General features: G+C 34.7%; 4 protein-coding genes across 5 annotated transcripts; 3 read left to right on the forward strand and 1 right to left on the reverse strand.

The window, feature by feature from the left end:
• On the forward strand, nt 288-2,195 carry LOC104772008 (cytochrome P450 71B2-like). Its single transcript, XM_010496651.1, has 2 exons — nt 288-1,283; nt 1,452-2,195. Exons 1-2 carry the CDS (start codon nt 384-386, stop codon nt 2,058-2,060), a joined length of 1,509 nt encoding a protein of 502 aa, XP_010494953.1. The 5' UTR covers nt 288-383; the 3' UTR covers nt 2,061-2,195.
• Nucleotides 4,813-6,672, forward strand: LOC104772018 (cytochrome P450 71B28-like). The gene is made up of 2 exons (XM_010496663.2): nt 4,813-5,875; nt 5,952-6,672. Exons 1-2 carry the CDS (start codon nt 4,994-4,996, stop codon nt 6,537-6,539), a joined length of 1,470 nt encoding a protein of 489 aa, XP_010494965.1. The 5' UTR covers nt 4,813-4,993; the 3' UTR covers nt 6,540-6,672.
• On the reverse strand, nt 6,800-10,935 carry LOC104772028 (protein GLE1). 2 transcript variants are annotated; one of them, XM_010496681.2, is made up of 16 exons: nt 10,731-10,935; nt 10,479-10,500; nt 10,208-10,372; nt 9,887-10,048; nt 9,666-9,777; nt 9,415-9,563; nt 9,122-9,284; nt 8,853-9,036; nt 8,614-8,723; nt 8,462-8,532; nt 8,117-8,198; nt 7,869-7,931; nt 7,694-7,777; nt 7,542-7,610; nt 7,321-7,452; nt 6,933-7,223 (listed from the first exon to the last, which is right to left on the reverse strand). In XM_010496681.2, coding segments are annotated over exons 2-16 (1,839 nt in total). In that variant the 5' UTR covers nt 10,481-10,500; nt 10,731-10,935. The 2 variants fall into 2 exon arrangements, with proteins under 2 accessions (XP_010494974.1, XP_010494983.1); XM_010496672.2 differs by having other exon boundaries at nt 6,800-7,223; nt 10,479-10,935.
• On the forward strand, nt 12,318-15,689 carry LOC104772051 (major extracellular endoglucanase-like). Its single transcript, XM_010496702.1, has 4 exons — nt 12,318-12,755; nt 14,230-14,477; nt 14,568-15,088; nt 15,171-15,689. The coding sequence occupies exons 1-4, from the start codon at nt 12,330-12,332 to the stop codon at nt 15,626-15,628; spliced, it is 1,653 nt and encodes a 550-aa protein (XP_010495004.1). The 5' UTR covers nt 12,318-12,329; the 3' UTR covers nt 15,629-15,689.

Here is a 16,707-nt window from a genome sequence, read left to right on the forward strand (position 1 = left end):
TTATATAATTAGTTTTTTTGTATCGGTTGAAATTTGATTGATAAACGTCTGAGCCATATCATATATATTTTTTTATTTCAACACAGCTGGTCAAAGATTCAGTACGTTGAAAAGGTCGAGGATTATTATTATACAACAGGAACCCCTAGAACGTTAATTATAAGTATCATATACGCGTTTTGCTGTCACAAATTAAATAAACAAAAATTATTATCGAAGCGCATGTGACATTTTATAGAATAATCTTCAGAGGTTTCTATAAAGAGCGTCTTCAAGGGCCAGCTTCAAATCATCACTCATCAGCATCACTTCCAAGTCCAAGAAAAAAAAAAAAAAAAAGTAGAAACATACAAAACCAAGATCATCCAAGAAAAAGAAAAAAAATGGAGATCTTGATCTATTTGTCGTGGGTTTTGTTGCTTGCCCTCTTCTCCTTTGTTTTTCTAAAGAAGAAGAATCAACGACTTCCACCGGGCCCTAGAGGTCTTCCGATCATCGGAATCTTGCACCAATTCACAGGAATCCCTCACAAGTGGTTTCATCAGCTGTCACTCAAACACGGACCCGTGATGTCTCTTCCTCTAGGGCTTACGACAGCTGTTGTGATCTCCTCAAGCGAAGCGGCTGAAGAAGTTCTCAAAACCAAAGATGTCGAGACATGTACTCGACCACAGATGTTGGGGGCGAGGAGACTCTCGTATAACTTTAAAGACATCACTTTTGCACAGTTCACTGATACTTGGAAAGAGAACCGTAAAGTCTCGATGGTGGAGCTTTTGAACTTCAAGAAGCTTCAAACTTTTAAGTCTTTAAAGGAGGAAGAGATGGATTTCATGGTGAAGAAGATATCCAACTCGGCTTTGGAGCAATCTCCCGTGGATATAAACAACATTTCTATGGGCCTCGTCTCCCACATCTTATGTAGATCATCGTTAGGACAGAACTTGCACACGAACAAGTTTTTCGACGAGGAGAGAATCATACAGCTTGTTATGGAAGGCTCCCTAGCCACAGGTGAATTTGGTGTCGCTGATTTCTTTCCTGGCAAACTAGGAAACTTTGCAGATTGGTTGCTCCAAAGAAAAAGAGTGATACTAGAGAAAATGTTTAAGGAGCTTGATGATTTTTACCAGCATGTGATTGATGATCACTTGAAGTCATTAGATGGACCCAAAGGTACAGATCCTTCTGCCGATATCGTTTCCGGGATGCTGAATTTGGTTGATAAAAATGGAACTCCTGGTTCCAAACGCAATTTGGATCAAGTCAAAGGAGTACTCATGGTATGTCGTCAAACCTTTTATATTTCATGCATATCATTCAGTAATTCTACATTTAATTTCTTTTCTCTTTTTTTTTTTTTTTTTTTGATGGGTCAACCACATTTTTTCTTATACATGTGAATCTACTCTACATAAGTTTAATATTGGTGTTGATCATATGCATTGCAGAATCTTTTCCTAGGAGGGATAGATACAGTTGCCATAATTCTGATATGGGCAATGACAGAACTCATTAGAAACCCAAGGGCGATGAAGAAAGCACAAGAGGAGATTCGGTCTGTCCTCGGAGACAAAAGAGAGAAGCTCACGGAAGAAGACCTAGAGAAAGTTAAATACTTGAAGCTCATAGTCAAGGAAACATTCAGATTGCATCCATCAGTTCCAACTATACCTAGAGAATCAATGTCTCCAATAACGATCCAAGGCTATGATATCCCTGCAAAGACGCGGATGTACATCAACGTATGGGCGATTGGACGAGAGGCCAAGGTTTGGAAAAACCCTGAAGAATTCATTCCTGAGCGGTTCATTGATAGTGATGTCCATTTCAAGGGACAACACTATGAGTTGTTACCCTTTGGTTCTGGTCGGAGACTCTGTCCCGCGGTTTCATTTGCCAGCGGTACGATAGAATTTGGGCTCTTGAATATGCTTTACTTCTTTGACTGGAGCTTACCCGATGGTGTGGTCGCCGAAGACATTGATATGGGAGATATTGGAAATATCTCCTTTTACAAGAAAGTACCTCTCGTCCTTGTTCCCGTTAAACACCATTAACGAGATGGTCACAAAAATAATTTCAAACAATTTGTCATTTTGATTGAAATCTTTAATTAAGTATACCGTTGAAGATATTAATGTTTGTTGTATCTTTAACGATTTTTATCAATAATAAAAGTGTTTTTAGACTTACTTCCTACTACAATGTTACAAACAACTCAATCCTCACTATTTTTATTTATATAAACTTGAAATTTCACCCAATAATAAAGAAGAATATATATATATATATATTTCGTTTTTTGTAGTGGTGGAGGGTTGTTTTGTAGTTTTCTTATTTCTTTATATAGATTGATTGATCATCTGTCTCTTCTAGGGCTGGGCAAAATAACCGATAACCAAATAACCGACCGAAACCGAACCGAAAAAAACCAAACCGAACCGAACCGAAATTCTTCAAATACCCGAATGGTTAGTAAAAATTTATATCCAAACTAACTGAAACCGAACCGAACCGAACCGACAATTAAATGGTTAACCGAAATATCCGAAAACCTAGAAGATATCAAATATTATATACTTAATATTATGCAAAACTATAAAATAAACTTAAAATATAAATTATTTCTAGATTCAAAACAATTAAATATTTTAAATAATCAATATATGTAAATGTTATTATTTTGAATTTACAAAGTTAAATACTATTTTGTAAAATTGAATCCATATTTTTCCCTTTTTTGTATTTTTGTTATTGTATATTTGGTTAATTTTGGTTATATTCGGTTAGTTTTGGTTATATTTGGTTTATTTGGTTAATGTTAATATAATTTATGTTAGTTATGGTTATTTATTTAAATAACCAAACCGAAACCGAACCGAAAGAAACCGAACCGAACCGAACCGAAATTTCANAAACCGAACCGAACCGAAATTCTTCAAATACCCGAATGGTTAGTAAAAATCTATATCCAAACTAACCGAAACCGAACCGAACCGAACCGACAATTAAATGGTTAACCGAAATATCCGAAAACCTAGAAGATATCAAATATTATATACTTAATATTATGCAAAACTATAAAATAAACTTAAAATATAAATTATTTCTAGATTCAAAACAATTAAATATTTTAAATAATCAATATATGTAAATGTTATTATTTTGAATTTACAAAGTTAAATACTATTTTGTAAAATTGAATCCATATTTTTCCCTTTTTTGTATTTTTGTTATTGTATATTTGGTTAATTTTGGTTATATTCGGTTAGTTTTGGTTATATTTGGTTTATTTGGTTAATGTTAATATAATTTATGTTAGTTATGGTTATTTATTTAAATAACCAAACCGAAACCGAACCGAAAGAAACCGAACCGAACCGAACCGAAATTTCAAAAATATCCAAATGGTTACTATATTACTATATCCAAAATAACCGAAACCGAATACAACCGAACCGAAACCGAATGGTTAACCGAATGCCCAGGCCTAGTCTCTTCCACAGATGAAGCGACATACTGCAATAAGGCGGACGTTCACGTTCATCGTATTATTCATATGATATAAACCCCAAAAAATCGCAAACCTATTAATCTTCGTTAGTACGTATTCAATTATTGAAACTCAAGTCACAACTTACAATTTGGAGTTTGGAACCTTCATAACTCTCCGCGCGCCTTGATAATTACGTAAAATATAAAAATATCATTGTTAAACCCGTGAGCGACAAGACTACAACAAGAACACGTAAGAGTTTGGATTATCGACTAACTAACGACCCGTGAGCGCTGAATCAAGGAGTTGGCCATACTGAATATTATTTTTACCCAAAGTTGTTTACTTTTTTTAAAATGAGACAAATTAGATTATTAAGCTAAAAGGTGAGAGATCTCGTTTTTGCTTTTTAGTTCTTGTTTCCGACATGGAAAATCTTAATAATAATTGTTAATAAAGTAGCAGAGCTGGACCCAACATTTTCGAGTTTGCAGAAACTTTTTAAAATTATTTTATACAACAGTATAATCATTTTTGTTTTCCACTGATTTATTATTATATTCAAAAATTTCTTTTAGTATTTATTATTAGTGGCGGTGGGTGGTGATGGCTGATGACGTGGCGAAAGTGTTTTGGCTTTTTGACTATGTGTGAACGAAACAAAGCTATCCATGCATGAACGAAAATCTTGTGGTTTTGAATACTAATTTTTTTAGCAGCTCTCTTATTAGCAGTTGATTCTTTAAACCATTGGGCAAAATAACATCCATTAGATAAATTAGTTGAAATGTTTGTATGTAGTAGTACTTCTATTGTAATATGTTCTATGTTTTTATATGTTTAAAAATTAATTAAATACAATATTTTCCCATTTTTATAAAATCTTAAATCTATAAACATTTATACTATTTATATTCTATTTAAAAAATTTTAACTTAAAAAAACTATATTTTAAAAAATAAGAGACTCAAAATTATATTCTACTATTGGAGGGGATATTTTTAATTAGGAAATCAATGGTTCTTATTTTAAAACAGTATATACTATATTCATTAAAAAATTCAAACAGTAGATAAGAGTCTAAAAATTAAAACTCACCACTGGACTTGCCCTTAGAATATCGAATTCAATAAACTTATAGTCGTAAAATTGGCCAAAAGAGTAAAATAATGAATTTGATCTTAGCAGACTGCTAAACCAGAGATTTTGAAGAGTTGGGGCCAAAAACCATTAGAGAATGGCACGTAGAGAATGATTGGAGACATAAACTTCTACATCCCATCCACGTAGAGAACGATGAGGCTAAGCTTACTATATTTGACTCTTTTTTCTTCTTTTCCAAGCTTACTAGTTTGGATTATTATCGACAACGGACAGAGTGACTTATGCATTCAGTAGATTCATATCATCCTTTAAAGTATAACATTGAAATACGAAACCTATAGAAGACAGAACAAGAAAAAGAAAAAAAGAAACAGCAACAGAGCCACGAAAATGTCAATCTTCTTCATTTTCCTCTTCCTCGTACTACCCCTTATCTTAATCTGGTTTAAACCTTCGAAATCGAAGCTTCCTCCTGGCCCAAGGAAGCTCCCGATCATCGGAAACTTACACCAACGCCGAGAATTAAACCCCAGGAATCGTCGTGATCTCTCCGATAAGTACGGACCAGTGGTGCTCCTCCGACACGGATTCGTCCCCGTGGTGGTGATCTCGTCCAAGGAAGCAGCAGAGGAAGTTCTAAAGATCCACGATCTTGAGTGTTGTAGCCGACCGGAGACAGCCGGGACCAGAACGATCTCTTACAACTTCAAAGACGTCGGATTCGCACCTTACGGTGAAGACTGGAGAGCGATGAGGAAGCTCTTGGTGATCGAGCTTTTCAGCTCGAAGAAACTTCAATCTTGTAGGTATATCAGAGAGGAAGAGAACGACTTGTGTGTCAAGAAACTCTCTGTTTTTGCTACGACACGATCTCCGGTGAATCTTGACAAAACCCTTTTCACTCTTGTCGGGAGTATAGTGTGTAGGATCGGGTTCGGGCTAAATCTCCGTGACTGTGAGTTCGTTGATGAAGATAGCATCTTTGATCTTGTGGACAAGTCTGAAGTGGTCATAAGGGAGTCTATGTTCTCTGATCTCTTTCCCGGAAGAATCGGTAGGCTCATCGAGTGGTTCTCTGGTCAGAACAAGAGATTGAACAATCTTTTCTCGGAGCTAGACACTTTCTTTCAGAATATTCTCGATGATCATCTTAATAAGCCTGGAAGAGAGAGCTCTGATATTATTGACGTGATGATCGATATGATGAAGAAGCAAGAAAGAAATGGAGATTCTTTGAAGCTCACCACTGATCATCTTAAAGGGATGATCTCGGTAAATATATAATGGTTCAAAGTTATTTAATCTTGCAACATACCATTCGTGGCTTAGTGTTTTGTTTCTATGTCAGGATATATTCCTAGCAGGGGTTAATACAAGTGCTAGCACATTGGTATGGGCAATGACTGAGCTGATCAGAAACCCGAGAGTGATGAAAAAAGTGCAAGACGAGATTCGGACGACACTTGGGGACAAGAAGGAGAGAATCACAGAAGAAGATCTAAGCCAACTTGACTACTTTAAGCTAATGGTCAAAGAGATATACAGGTTACATCCAGCAGCTCCGCTATTGCTACCAAGAGAGGCATTGTCTCATATCAAGATCCAAGGATACGATATCCCTCCAAAAACACACATCATTATCAACGCTTATGCGATTGCACGTGATCCAAAACTATGGGAAAATCCAGATGAGTTCAACCCTGATAGGTTTCTCAACTGTTCCATAGATTACAGGGGACTCAACTTTGAGCTTATACCGTTTGGATCTGGTAGGAGAATGTGTCCAGGGATGACGATGGGAAACACACTTGTTGAATTGGGATTGTTGAACTTGCTTTACTTCTTTGACTGGGGATTGCTGGAGAAGGAAGAAGCCAAGGAGATCATCACCGGAAATGAAGTTGCCCTTGACCTCGTTCAAGTTCTTCACCATTAAATATATGGTTTAATTTGGCTATGTAATGTTAGTACTAAAGTAAGAGTAGTTTTGAAATATGTCCAATAGTACACTTTATCTTGCTTCTCGACAGTTCCGTAGATTACAGAGGACTAAACTTTGAGCTTTAACCCTTTGGCTCTGGTAGAAGAATGCTTTTAAAATAGAACCGATCAGTCTCGGCATACAAAACAACTCTTGAACTCGTTCGAATTCTTTAATACTATATCTAAAATGAAAACAAAAGTACTATTTGACAGTGAAAGAAGAAGAACGCTTCTTGTATTTTGATTTTTCAAAGATTGGTGTGACAAATGTGAACAGAGACGTTACAACAGTGTAATAAAAATTGAGAAAGGTATAGTATTTTTATCTAGCGAATGATCCATCAAATCAATAGTAGTTGTCTCTGTAATTATTCCTCTGGTAATATTGATTGTTATTCTGCGGATGATCTAACTCGGCAGTAATCTCCGTCGACAGGAGACTCGCCTTCATAGTTCTTCCTTCAGGTTCCTTGAGATACATCCGGTCATCTAAGTACGCCATGATCTCGGCTATGATCAGTTGTAGATCCTTCGTGTCCTTTTTCGCCCTCAATCTCTGCAAGAAATGCTCTCTCACAACATTCACAACTTTCACAAACTGAGATTTGTACCGCTGATGAAGACCAAACCCTGCCGTCTAAACACACACACACAAAAACAGATATCATCAGTTATGATTTGAAGGCGGTTTTTTTTATTTACAATCAGCAATGAAATCGGTGCTTTCTAAGGACCTGGAGAAAGGCGTTTAAGGCTGTTGCAGTAACTCTGTTGTTGGCTGAGATATTGTTAAGAAACCTGGCTAACCAAGCCCATCCATGTTCTATCCCATGAATGTTAGTAGCATTGCCACCTCGAATATCAGTCTGTAATTATCAGACAAATAAAAAAACTCACATTACAGGACTATAGAAATGGCAATGCATAAGATATAGTTCATAAAAGAGGTAAGAACCTGGACTAGTGCACCGTAGAGCCTCATTATGGAACTTAGGCGTTCATATGCTTCTGAATCCCAAGCTGTCTGAATTTATTAGAATTGATTATTAAGAATAGCAAAGGTCACTAACAATTTTGTCAAAAGAATTTATAAAAGAAGTCAGGTACCTGTGAGTTTACAATATGCTTCGGGACAGTGTAAATGCAAGCTTTGTGGAATTCAGCAAGAAGAATATCCATAGCTTGTGGAAACTGTGGGCATTAATGGTAGATGATATTCAATAACAGTAACAAGTACAAGAATCCACCGTAAAATATTGAAAATCAAAAGCAGATTTTGTACCTGCGAGGTGACGTAAACAATGACGTAGCTGCATGCAAATGGGTTTTGGCCAGAGGAGACCATCTGAAAAAACCAGCAAAACAATAATGCCATCCGTAATGCCATCCGTCTCAGTCAGAAGATACTCCAACATATGAACATATCAAAGAGTTCTTTATCAATTAGACCCGAGCACAACAATTTGTTTCACAGTACATTATGAAGTTATGAATAGGTGAATGCTTAACTGAGCAGACATAAAAAGTTACCTTCTTCGCAAAAATTGCAATACTGATGGATACCGGACAACTAGGGTCTTTAAATATTTTGACAATTTCATTGATTTTCGCACTGCAAAAAGCCCAAGCCAGAAATAGTTAAACACAAGGAAGAATTAACCAAACTCTATGAGGGACGCCTAAGCAAGGTTATACGAAATGCTTAAAAATTGACATTTTCACAAGTAAAACAAGATTCCCAGAATAAAATGCTAAAAAAAAAAGGCATATACCACTAGAGGAGAAAAGCAAAGCTGCAATGGAATGTAAAAGATTGTTCTTAACCTTGTCAACGGGAAAAAATGACAGATTACAGGCAGAAACCGTGAACCATACCTTACATTATCTTTTACCACAGTTATTTGCTTTATCACCCTTGCAATATGTTTTTCAAAACTGCTAAAGTCCTACAAATAGTAAAAACACACATAACTTGTGAGAAAATATGGATGATAATACAGATTAAAACGTAAGAAATGGATGGGTACCTTATTTGAACTTGATTTTAGCGATTGGTTAATTGCTCCTAACTCTTCAAGCTTCTTCAATCTGTGCTTCTCCAATGTCAAAGCACTTTCTGCAGCTTGGATTGATTTACCTTCCACAATTAATAAAAAAGAACAGTACAAGAAATGAGATCACAAATTCACAATCGTCAATATGAGAAAGAGAGAAAAACCACAGAAACGCAGAAGAAATATATGTACTAAAATAGAAGATAACTAACCCCCAGCTTGAGCATTCGATGAAGCTGAACTACCAGCAACACTAAGTCTCTCTATCACAGCCTTCTCTTCTGCAAGTTTTTGTTCGGCAGCTTTGCGATCTGCTTCTTCCTTTTCAGCTACTTCTTTGGCTGCCTTTCTCTCAAATTCTTTCTTTGCTTCTTCAGCTCTGCTTTTTGCTAACATCTAAATATAAACAAAAGAGAAAGAGTTTAAACAAACTGAGTAGCCGAAGGATAACAAACAAATTGTTCAATCAACAAACACATACCTCAGCCTCTACACGAGCTTTTTCTTGACGTGTTCTCTCTTCTTGATGAGCCCTTTCTCTCCTCCTGGCTTCCTCCTCGCTCCTTATTTTTCTTTCTTCTATTTGCGATTTAATTTTATGTTCACGTTGGACTGCAGTCAGATGGGTGTCAAGTGCTTCAGCACTAGAAAAACAATAACAAGAAAAACTCATTACTTCCCAAAATTTTGAGACATTAGAATAAAGTAAATCACAGCATATGAACTAAATTGACAAGAAAATGTATTCCTGAAACTAGAATGCCAGTATCTTACACTTTACGCTGATATTGAAGATCAAGTTTCCGTTCTACTTCTTTTCGAGTTTCACTGTACTTTTCAACCCGGGCTAATGCAGAGCGAGACGTTTCAACCTCATTCATTATTTCCATTTCAACAACAGTTACTTGATTCCTAATGTCGTCCTGGTATCAAGAGATCCACAATCAATTAGTTAAGTACACCAATCGAAATAAAACATTCAACAATATGTACCTCGTTATCAACAAAAAAACAATTCTACCCACCTTAATTTCGGTTTGGTGGTTGTTATTCACATCATATAGGGCACTCTCAGCCAGACCCATCTTATTCATCATATACTCAGGTTCATTATCAAACTCATCATCAGATTCATCACTGTATGAGCAGCAAAAAAACAACCATTAAAACCCATCAAACAACACTCAATACGACTTTCTTAATTTTGAAACAAGTTAGCAAGGACGAGTTGGTGGTAGGTGATTACCTCAAGTATATTTCATCAAAGGCAAAACGTCTCCCCACTGTACAGATTTGACTATAATCTTTGTCTTCTTCTTCCGCTTCACTCTCTTCATCTTCATCTTCATCACTCTCCATCTCATCTTCTGATACATGCATTACAAATCCTCCACCACTCCTTCCCATCCTGTTAACACGCCAATGAACATCAGAAACAATCTATACTTCTAAATTATAGCTAGATCAATGAAGACAGATATTTCTGAGTACGTTGTTATCAATCCCAAATCAATGTAGAACTCTAGGATGAACTTAAACATAGATCAAAAGAGAGAGAGATATGTACCGTGAGGTTGAGTTAGTAATTGGCTGGGGAAACTTTGAAAAGGCATTGAGCTTTTTTTCAACAGACTCAATCGCAGATACTAAGCTATGGAAATTCCAGTTAGGCTCAGGATCAATACTAATCCCGTCAACGTTTCTTGGACAACGAGGTTCCAAAACAATTCCCCTGCAAAAAAAAGCAAAAATTCGAAATCAAAATATCAGTAAAAATCACAAAAACTTTGCGAATAATGAGAAATTCGAAGGAACCCATTAAAGAAGAGAGAGCTTACATTATACAAAATCTGCGATGCCCTGATTAAAAAAAAAAAAAAAGAAGCAATTACACAATCAGTGATTCCTAGATAAACCCTAAACCCCTCTTCAAGCAGCAGAACAAGCTTTCAATACAATACAACAACAAAACAAGTTGGTTCACTCATAGGATCGCTTGAATTATTATATTCATTGCTTCCACAAAGAGATCGTCTCTGCCTTCTTTCTCTCTCTCTCGGAGGAGCGATAAAGACGAACTCATGCCTTACCTTAACTAAACTATCAGAATCGACGAATCCTCTGCATCGACCGTTCTAAACTTTAACTAGAATGCGAGGCTTTTTTTTATACGCAATTGGGACGAAGCGTAAAACGAACGCTCCTATGTTTTAGGATTCAGTTTTAACAATTTAACCCCCAAAAAAAAAAAACGGAAACTTTAGGATCGGTGAATTGGAAATCACGAACTAAACCCAGACAAGAGAGGATCGCGTCGTTTCTTTCTCATTAACCCTAGTCTTCGAAACGACGTCGTCTGTATGATAAATTAAATTAAAAAGAAAACCGACGGTTATAGATAACCGGTCGGTTTAAATCAGATCGGTTCAATAAGTCTGCGTATATGCTACTTAAAAAAAAAAAAAAAACAAAACAAAATCGTGTGTTAAGGACAAACACCAAAAAGGAGTAATTTACTTTGGATGTAGTATAGGTTAAAACTTGAACGGGTCGTTTGAGTCCAACGCTTTTAAGTCTCTCTTAACTTGTGATTTTGTGAAAAAGTGTAGTGGAATTCATAATTATGAGGGAGTAATTGTTGTATCTTGGAAACAAAACTTTACACAAAGTTATAGTATATATTTCGACTTTTTAATTGTAGTACATTTTTTCCCATGACTCTNTTTTTTTTTTTTTTTTTTTTTTTTTTTAATTTGGTCACATGTTAGAAATTATGAATAATAGCTTCAAATAATATTTTTCTATTTTATAGTGAAATTAAATATGGTCTAGCAATCTTGCAAAAACTAACGATTCTTCACACACAAGTTTTATAATTTTTCCAGTAAAGTGAAAAAAAAACCTGAAAAAGATAATTTTCGATTATTTGAATTTATAATGAATCGTTCTATCGTTGATCTCGTAACTAGAATGGAAGGATTTTTAATTACAAATTAGCTAATTAAGTACAATGCTTTTTTTGTTTTATGTTTTTTTATATCAAACAGCTCAGGTAAAATAATTGTAATACAGCTCTGCAGGTTAATAAATGACATTAAACTATTTATATAAATAAGTAAAGAGATTCAGATAGTTGGTAAAGCATTTGGTTTTTTTGGGTACGTACACATTAAACGCATATATCAACTATTGTGTAGTTGACAATCTCATAACAAACACTGTTGAAAAAAATGGAAAACTATCGACTCCGACAAAGCATTCTAGATGCTAATTGACAAACTTTCATATAATTTATTACTATTACATTTTAATCCTGATTTAGTTGTTACACTAAATGGTGATCAGTTGACAAAATAAAAAAAATGTGTAGGCGTGGCCTATATTTGTCATAAAATTGTTCTTCCTTCATAATTAATGATGAAAATCCTGCTCATTAAGCCAATTCGAGTCGAGACCTATATTTTTGCAGGCTTGAAAGGCTTTTAATGATATATCACATACGTTAGAGGCGAACTAATATTAAAGTGAGAGTAAAAAACATACCTTATTGTTAATGATATATGAATAGTAAAGGAAGAATAATTTTATGACAGAGACATTTACACCCCTCAACCCTCTCTCTATCTCTCTCTATAAATAAGACTATTGTCAATATGATTCTCCAACACACAAACAACTTCATAAAAGAAATGACTACAAAAGAGCCAAAACGCATGTTCTACATTTTCCCATTCTTCTGTTTCTTCTTCTCATTCATTGCACAACAGACCGTCCCAAACATGGCTTATCCCCTCTCCACGAGCTCCCGTTGGATCGTCGACGAGAAAGGTCAACGGGTAAAGCTCACGTGTGCGAACTGGCCATCCCACCTCCAGCCTGTTGTAGCGGAAGGGCTGAGCAAACAACCCGTGGATGCAGTGGCCAAGAAGATAGTGGAAATGGGTTTCAACTGTGTTAGGTTAACTTGGCCGTTGGAGTTGATGACTAATGATACATTGGCTAATAATGTCACAGTGAGACAATCTTTTCAAAGCCTTGGTCTTAATGATGATATTGTTGGCTTCCAAACTAACAACCCCTCCATTATTGATATTTCCCTCATTGAAGCTTACAAGGTACATTCACTCTTATAATATCTCTAGTTTCTTGATTCTAAATATTACTAGTACATTTCATTTATGATTTCTCTTTTGGCCATTATCATTGTGTGGTTTATCTTTTTTGTGTTTTTTTTTCTAATTACATTGCCATTTCAATTTGACCAACAAGAAATTTAGCGGGCTATATTTAGGAAGAGTATTTTACTAGTATTTAATTTATCGTACGTATGTATAGGCATAGATATTTCAAAAAAAAGAAGACAAAAAGAAGGTATATGCATACAGATATACACGTGCACGTCAGTACATCCTTTACATGTGTCATGTGAATATATAACGAGTTTGCCAATACAAATAAACAAAAATTCAATACTAGTTGTTTATATATTAGTATATTTGATCAATATATATCTAAAGTAGTTATATTTCCATGATATATCGTTCGACTTTACATCTTTCAAATGGAACTAAATGAGATGAATAAAATTAATATCCTCCATTCAGCAGACTAAACATTTATCGTCTGCAAGAAATTAGGAAATATTGGTCTGTCATCTACCTTATCCTTGTGCATGTGAATTATATCTTTTTATATATGTATAACTTTAATTTTTTCTTTTTAAAAATATAATTATTCATATAAAGCTTTAAATTAGTAGCAAGGCATATAGGGTGGTAGATGACTTATGCTTAAAACTTTTAGGGAAAGATATCTTTAAACAACAAAAATGTATCTGTTCAACTAATTTTTAAAGTCCAAAACAATTATTCATTTTTAAAAGAATTGATAGAAAGAACAATGTTTCAAGTTTCAATGTTGCTTATCAAACAACTACACGTATTGAAAATGTAGAAGAACCAATCTGGCTAATGAACACGTCAAGTCAACTCATGAGGGGGAAAAAAATACATATACAAAACCCATAATCAATTTTTAGTTGGGGTTTAGTTGGGAATTGTTATAATTTAAAAAGTTTTAGTTAAAACAAATTTTCTGAAAAGAGAAAAACATAATATTCCGGTACGCACGGTCTATATATGGTGAGATATGTCATTAGTCAATTTCTTAATTAAAAATTGTTTGGTAGTGGGTAAATGTGGAGTTAATGTTTAACACCACAACACATAACACTCGTGACGTTTGTTTGGCATTTTTCCTTTTCCGCGCAAATAAACTAAGTCTATTTCACAAGGACTTGTTCTGTCCGTAATGGTATATATTTAGCATCTGTATAATCGATAATTATTGCACACATGATTGTTTTTTTTTTGCAAATGAACAAGAGTACCACCACTTGTGAACGATGTCGATATGATGAGTCTTTGTTCCTGATTTTCAAGGGATAGATCACATGTCATGAAACTGTTAAAAAATCCACGTGATAAAACTAAAACCAGCAATCTTAACCGAAACCGCAATCTTGTAATAGAAAGAAGTGAAATTCAAATGTGAAAGATGATATAATCTTCCTTTCCTTTTTTTCTTCAGACGGTAGTTACTACATTAGGAAACAATAATGTGATGGTGATATTAGACAACCACCTAACCAAACCAGGGTGGTGCTGCGCCAACAACGACGGTAACGGTTTCTTCGGTGACCAGTTCTTCGATCCCACCGTATGGGTTGCCGCTTTGAAGAAAATGGCGGGGACATTCGACGGTGTCTCTAATGTCGTTGGCATGAGTCTAAGGAATGAACTTAGAGGGCCTAAACAAAACGTTAATGATTGGTTCAAGTACGGTAACATTTTATTATTTAGTTTATGCGCGTACGTACGTACTATTCTGATTATAAGCTGATTTAATTTTTTATTAATATACGTAAGGTATATGCAACAAGGAGCAGAAGCAGTTCATTCAGCAAACAAGAATGTACTTGTGATTCTTTCCGGTCTCAGCTTCGACTCCGATCTCTCCTTTGTGAGGTCTCGACCCGTAAAACTATCATTCACGGGTAAACTCGTCTTCGAGCTCCATTGGTATTCTTTCAGTGATGGAAACTCGTGGGCAACCAATAACCCTAACGATATGTGCGGTCGGGTTCTAAACCGGATAGGAAATGGTGGCGGTTATCTCCTAAACCAAGGCTTTCCGTTGTTCCTCAGTGAATTTGGTATAGATGAAAGAGGAGGAAACGCTAATGATGACCGCTATATTGAGTGTTTAACCGGTTGGGCTGCTGAAAATGACCTCGATTGGTCGCTTTGGGCTCTTACTGGAAGCTATTACTTAAGACAAGGTGTGGTTGGGATGATTGAGTATTATGGTGTGTTGGATTCGGATTGGATTAGTGTTCGGAACTCAAGTTTCTTGCAAAAAATCTCTCTTCTTCAATCTCCGCTTCAAGGTGCATGCATATACCACAAAATTATTAAAAGTTTAGTTTTACTATAACACTTCTGTTTTATTAAATTGATTTGGTTTACTAGGACCGGGCCCTCGAACCGATGCTTACAATCTGGTTTTCCATCCTTTAACCGGACTATGCATGGTACAATCTCTCATTGACAAGACAATGCTTACTCTTGGACCGTGCAATAGTTCCGAACCATGGAGCTACACTAAAAAAGCACTAAGAATCAAAGACCGGCCTTTGTGTTTACAGAGCAACGGACCAAATAACCCGGTTACGATGACTCTAACGAGCTGCTCTACATCCAGTTCGAAATGGCAGAACGTCTCAGCCTCTAGGATGCACCTATCTTCAGCAGCAAGTAACAATACTTCTCTTTGCCTTGACGTAGATGCAACCAACAATAACGTGGTGGCTAATGCTTGCAAGTGTCTCAGCAAAGACAGCTCGTGTGAGCCAATGAGCCAGTGGTTTAAAATCATTAAAGCCACAAGGCCATTGAAGGGATCGAGTTTGCATAAAGAGATGTTGTAAAGCACTTTCCTTACTATACCTAATTATAAATTTAATTTAGTGAATAAATATTATTTTTAAATTACAATTTTTTTTACATCATAAAATTGCTTGATTTATCATTTGTTTTACAGCGGATTGCTGTATTATGTTAATTAAATTTAATTAATTTAATAATTATAAAGTATGAGAATATTTTTAGAAATATGCCCCTTTCACCTATTCATTTTCAAAAATATCGATTTTTAAATAAAAATTATAAAGTTTTATAAGATATTTCTAGATAGTAACTACTACTTAGAGAATCGATCCAAATATTTATAAGGTTTTGAAACGTTTTTAAAGAGGTATTGATAAATTATATATAAAATTTTACACACACATATACACACATATATAGGAAGGTTATGTATATTTTTATAAGACTACACATATTTCAGTTTTTAATGGCATTTTTAATAAAGTTTTTAAAAGGGTATTTTAAAAAAGTGGTACTAGAAAAGATGAATTTTTAAATTCTATATATATATAAGAAATAAATTTCCTAAATTCAATAATAAACCTTTATTTATTGAAATCATTATAATATCAAATTATATAACGTATTTCAATATAATTATACATACATATTTCTCGAATTTTTTATTTTTTATCGTTCAACTTGCATAATAGGCCCTTTTATGAGAAAATGTTAGAAATACCATTTTGTTGATACCCCTTTTCAAAAATACAAATTTTTTGGTCATTTTTAATTTTAATTTACTATAATGTGTTAAATTAAATTATAGAATTTTTTTAAGGTTTGGATTCTTTATTTTATATTTAGGATATAGTTTTAACGGAGTAGAGTTTAGTATTTGGAGTTTAGAGTTTAAAATTTAGTTATGTTGTATACTAAAAAAAAGTATTATTGAAAATAGACAACAAAAAAGAGTATTTTTGCAAAAGGGTATTTGTGCAAATGTCCCTAGTTATATTTGGTATTTTTGACCATTCGAGGTAAAACAAATATATTTTAAATAATTAAAATGAATATTTACTATGATATTCAAAAATTCAGTTGAAAAATATCTTTCTTTGTTTGGATCGGATCTACAAGT

Source organism: Camelina sativa, chromosome 3 (assembly GCF_000633955.1).
Source record: "Camelina sativa cultivar DH55 chromosome 3, Cs, whole genome shotgun sequence".
Classification (NCBI taxonomy): Eukaryota; Viridiplantae; Streptophyta; class Magnoliopsida; order Brassicales; family Brassicaceae; genus Camelina; species Camelina sativa.

What these genes read in the sequence shown, in the direction of transcription:
- LOC104772008 (XM_010496651.1), top strand. Translation starts at nt 384, where the DNA reads ATGGAGATCTTGATCTATTTGTCGTGGGTTTTGTTGCTTGCCCTCTTC. An exon ending in AAGTCAAAGGAGTACTCATG is followed by an intron (nt 1,284 to 1,451) that starts GTATGTCGTCAA and finishes TATGCATTGCAG; the next exon opens with AATCTTTTCCTAGGAGGGAT.
- LOC104772018 (XM_010496663.2), top strand. Translation starts at nt 4,994, where the DNA reads ATGTCAATCTTCTTCATTTTCCTCTTCCTCGTACTACCCCTTATCTTA. An exon ending in ATCTTAAAGGGATGATCTCG is followed by an intron (nt 5,876 to 5,951) that starts GTAAATATATAA and finishes TTTCTATGTCAG; the next exon opens with GATATATTCCTAGCAGGGGT.
- LOC104772028 (XM_010496672.2), bottom strand. An exon ending in GTGGTAAAAGATAATGTAAG is followed by an intron (nt 8,199 to 8,461) that starts GTATGGTTCACG and finishes GGCTTTTTGCAG; the next exon opens with TGCGAAAATCAATGAAATTG. An exon ending in TCTACGGTGCACTAGTCCAG is followed by an intron (nt 7,453 to 7,541) that starts GTTCTTACCTCT and finishes TGATAATTACAG; the next exon opens with ACTGATATTCGAGGTGGCAA.
- LOC104772051 (XM_010496702.1), top strand. Translation starts at nt 12,330, where the DNA reads ATGACTACAAAAGAGCCAAAACGCATGTTCTACATTTTCCCATTCTTC. An exon ending in CCCTCATTGAAGCTTACAAG is followed by an intron (nt 12,756 to 14,229) that starts GTACATTCACTC and finishes TTTTTTCTTCAG; the next exon opens with ACGGTAGTTACTACATTAGG. An exon ending in TCTTCAATCTCCGCTTCAAG is followed by an intron (nt 15,089 to 15,170) that starts GTGCATGCATAT and finishes TTGGTTTACTAG; the next exon opens with GACCGGGCCCTCGAACCGAT.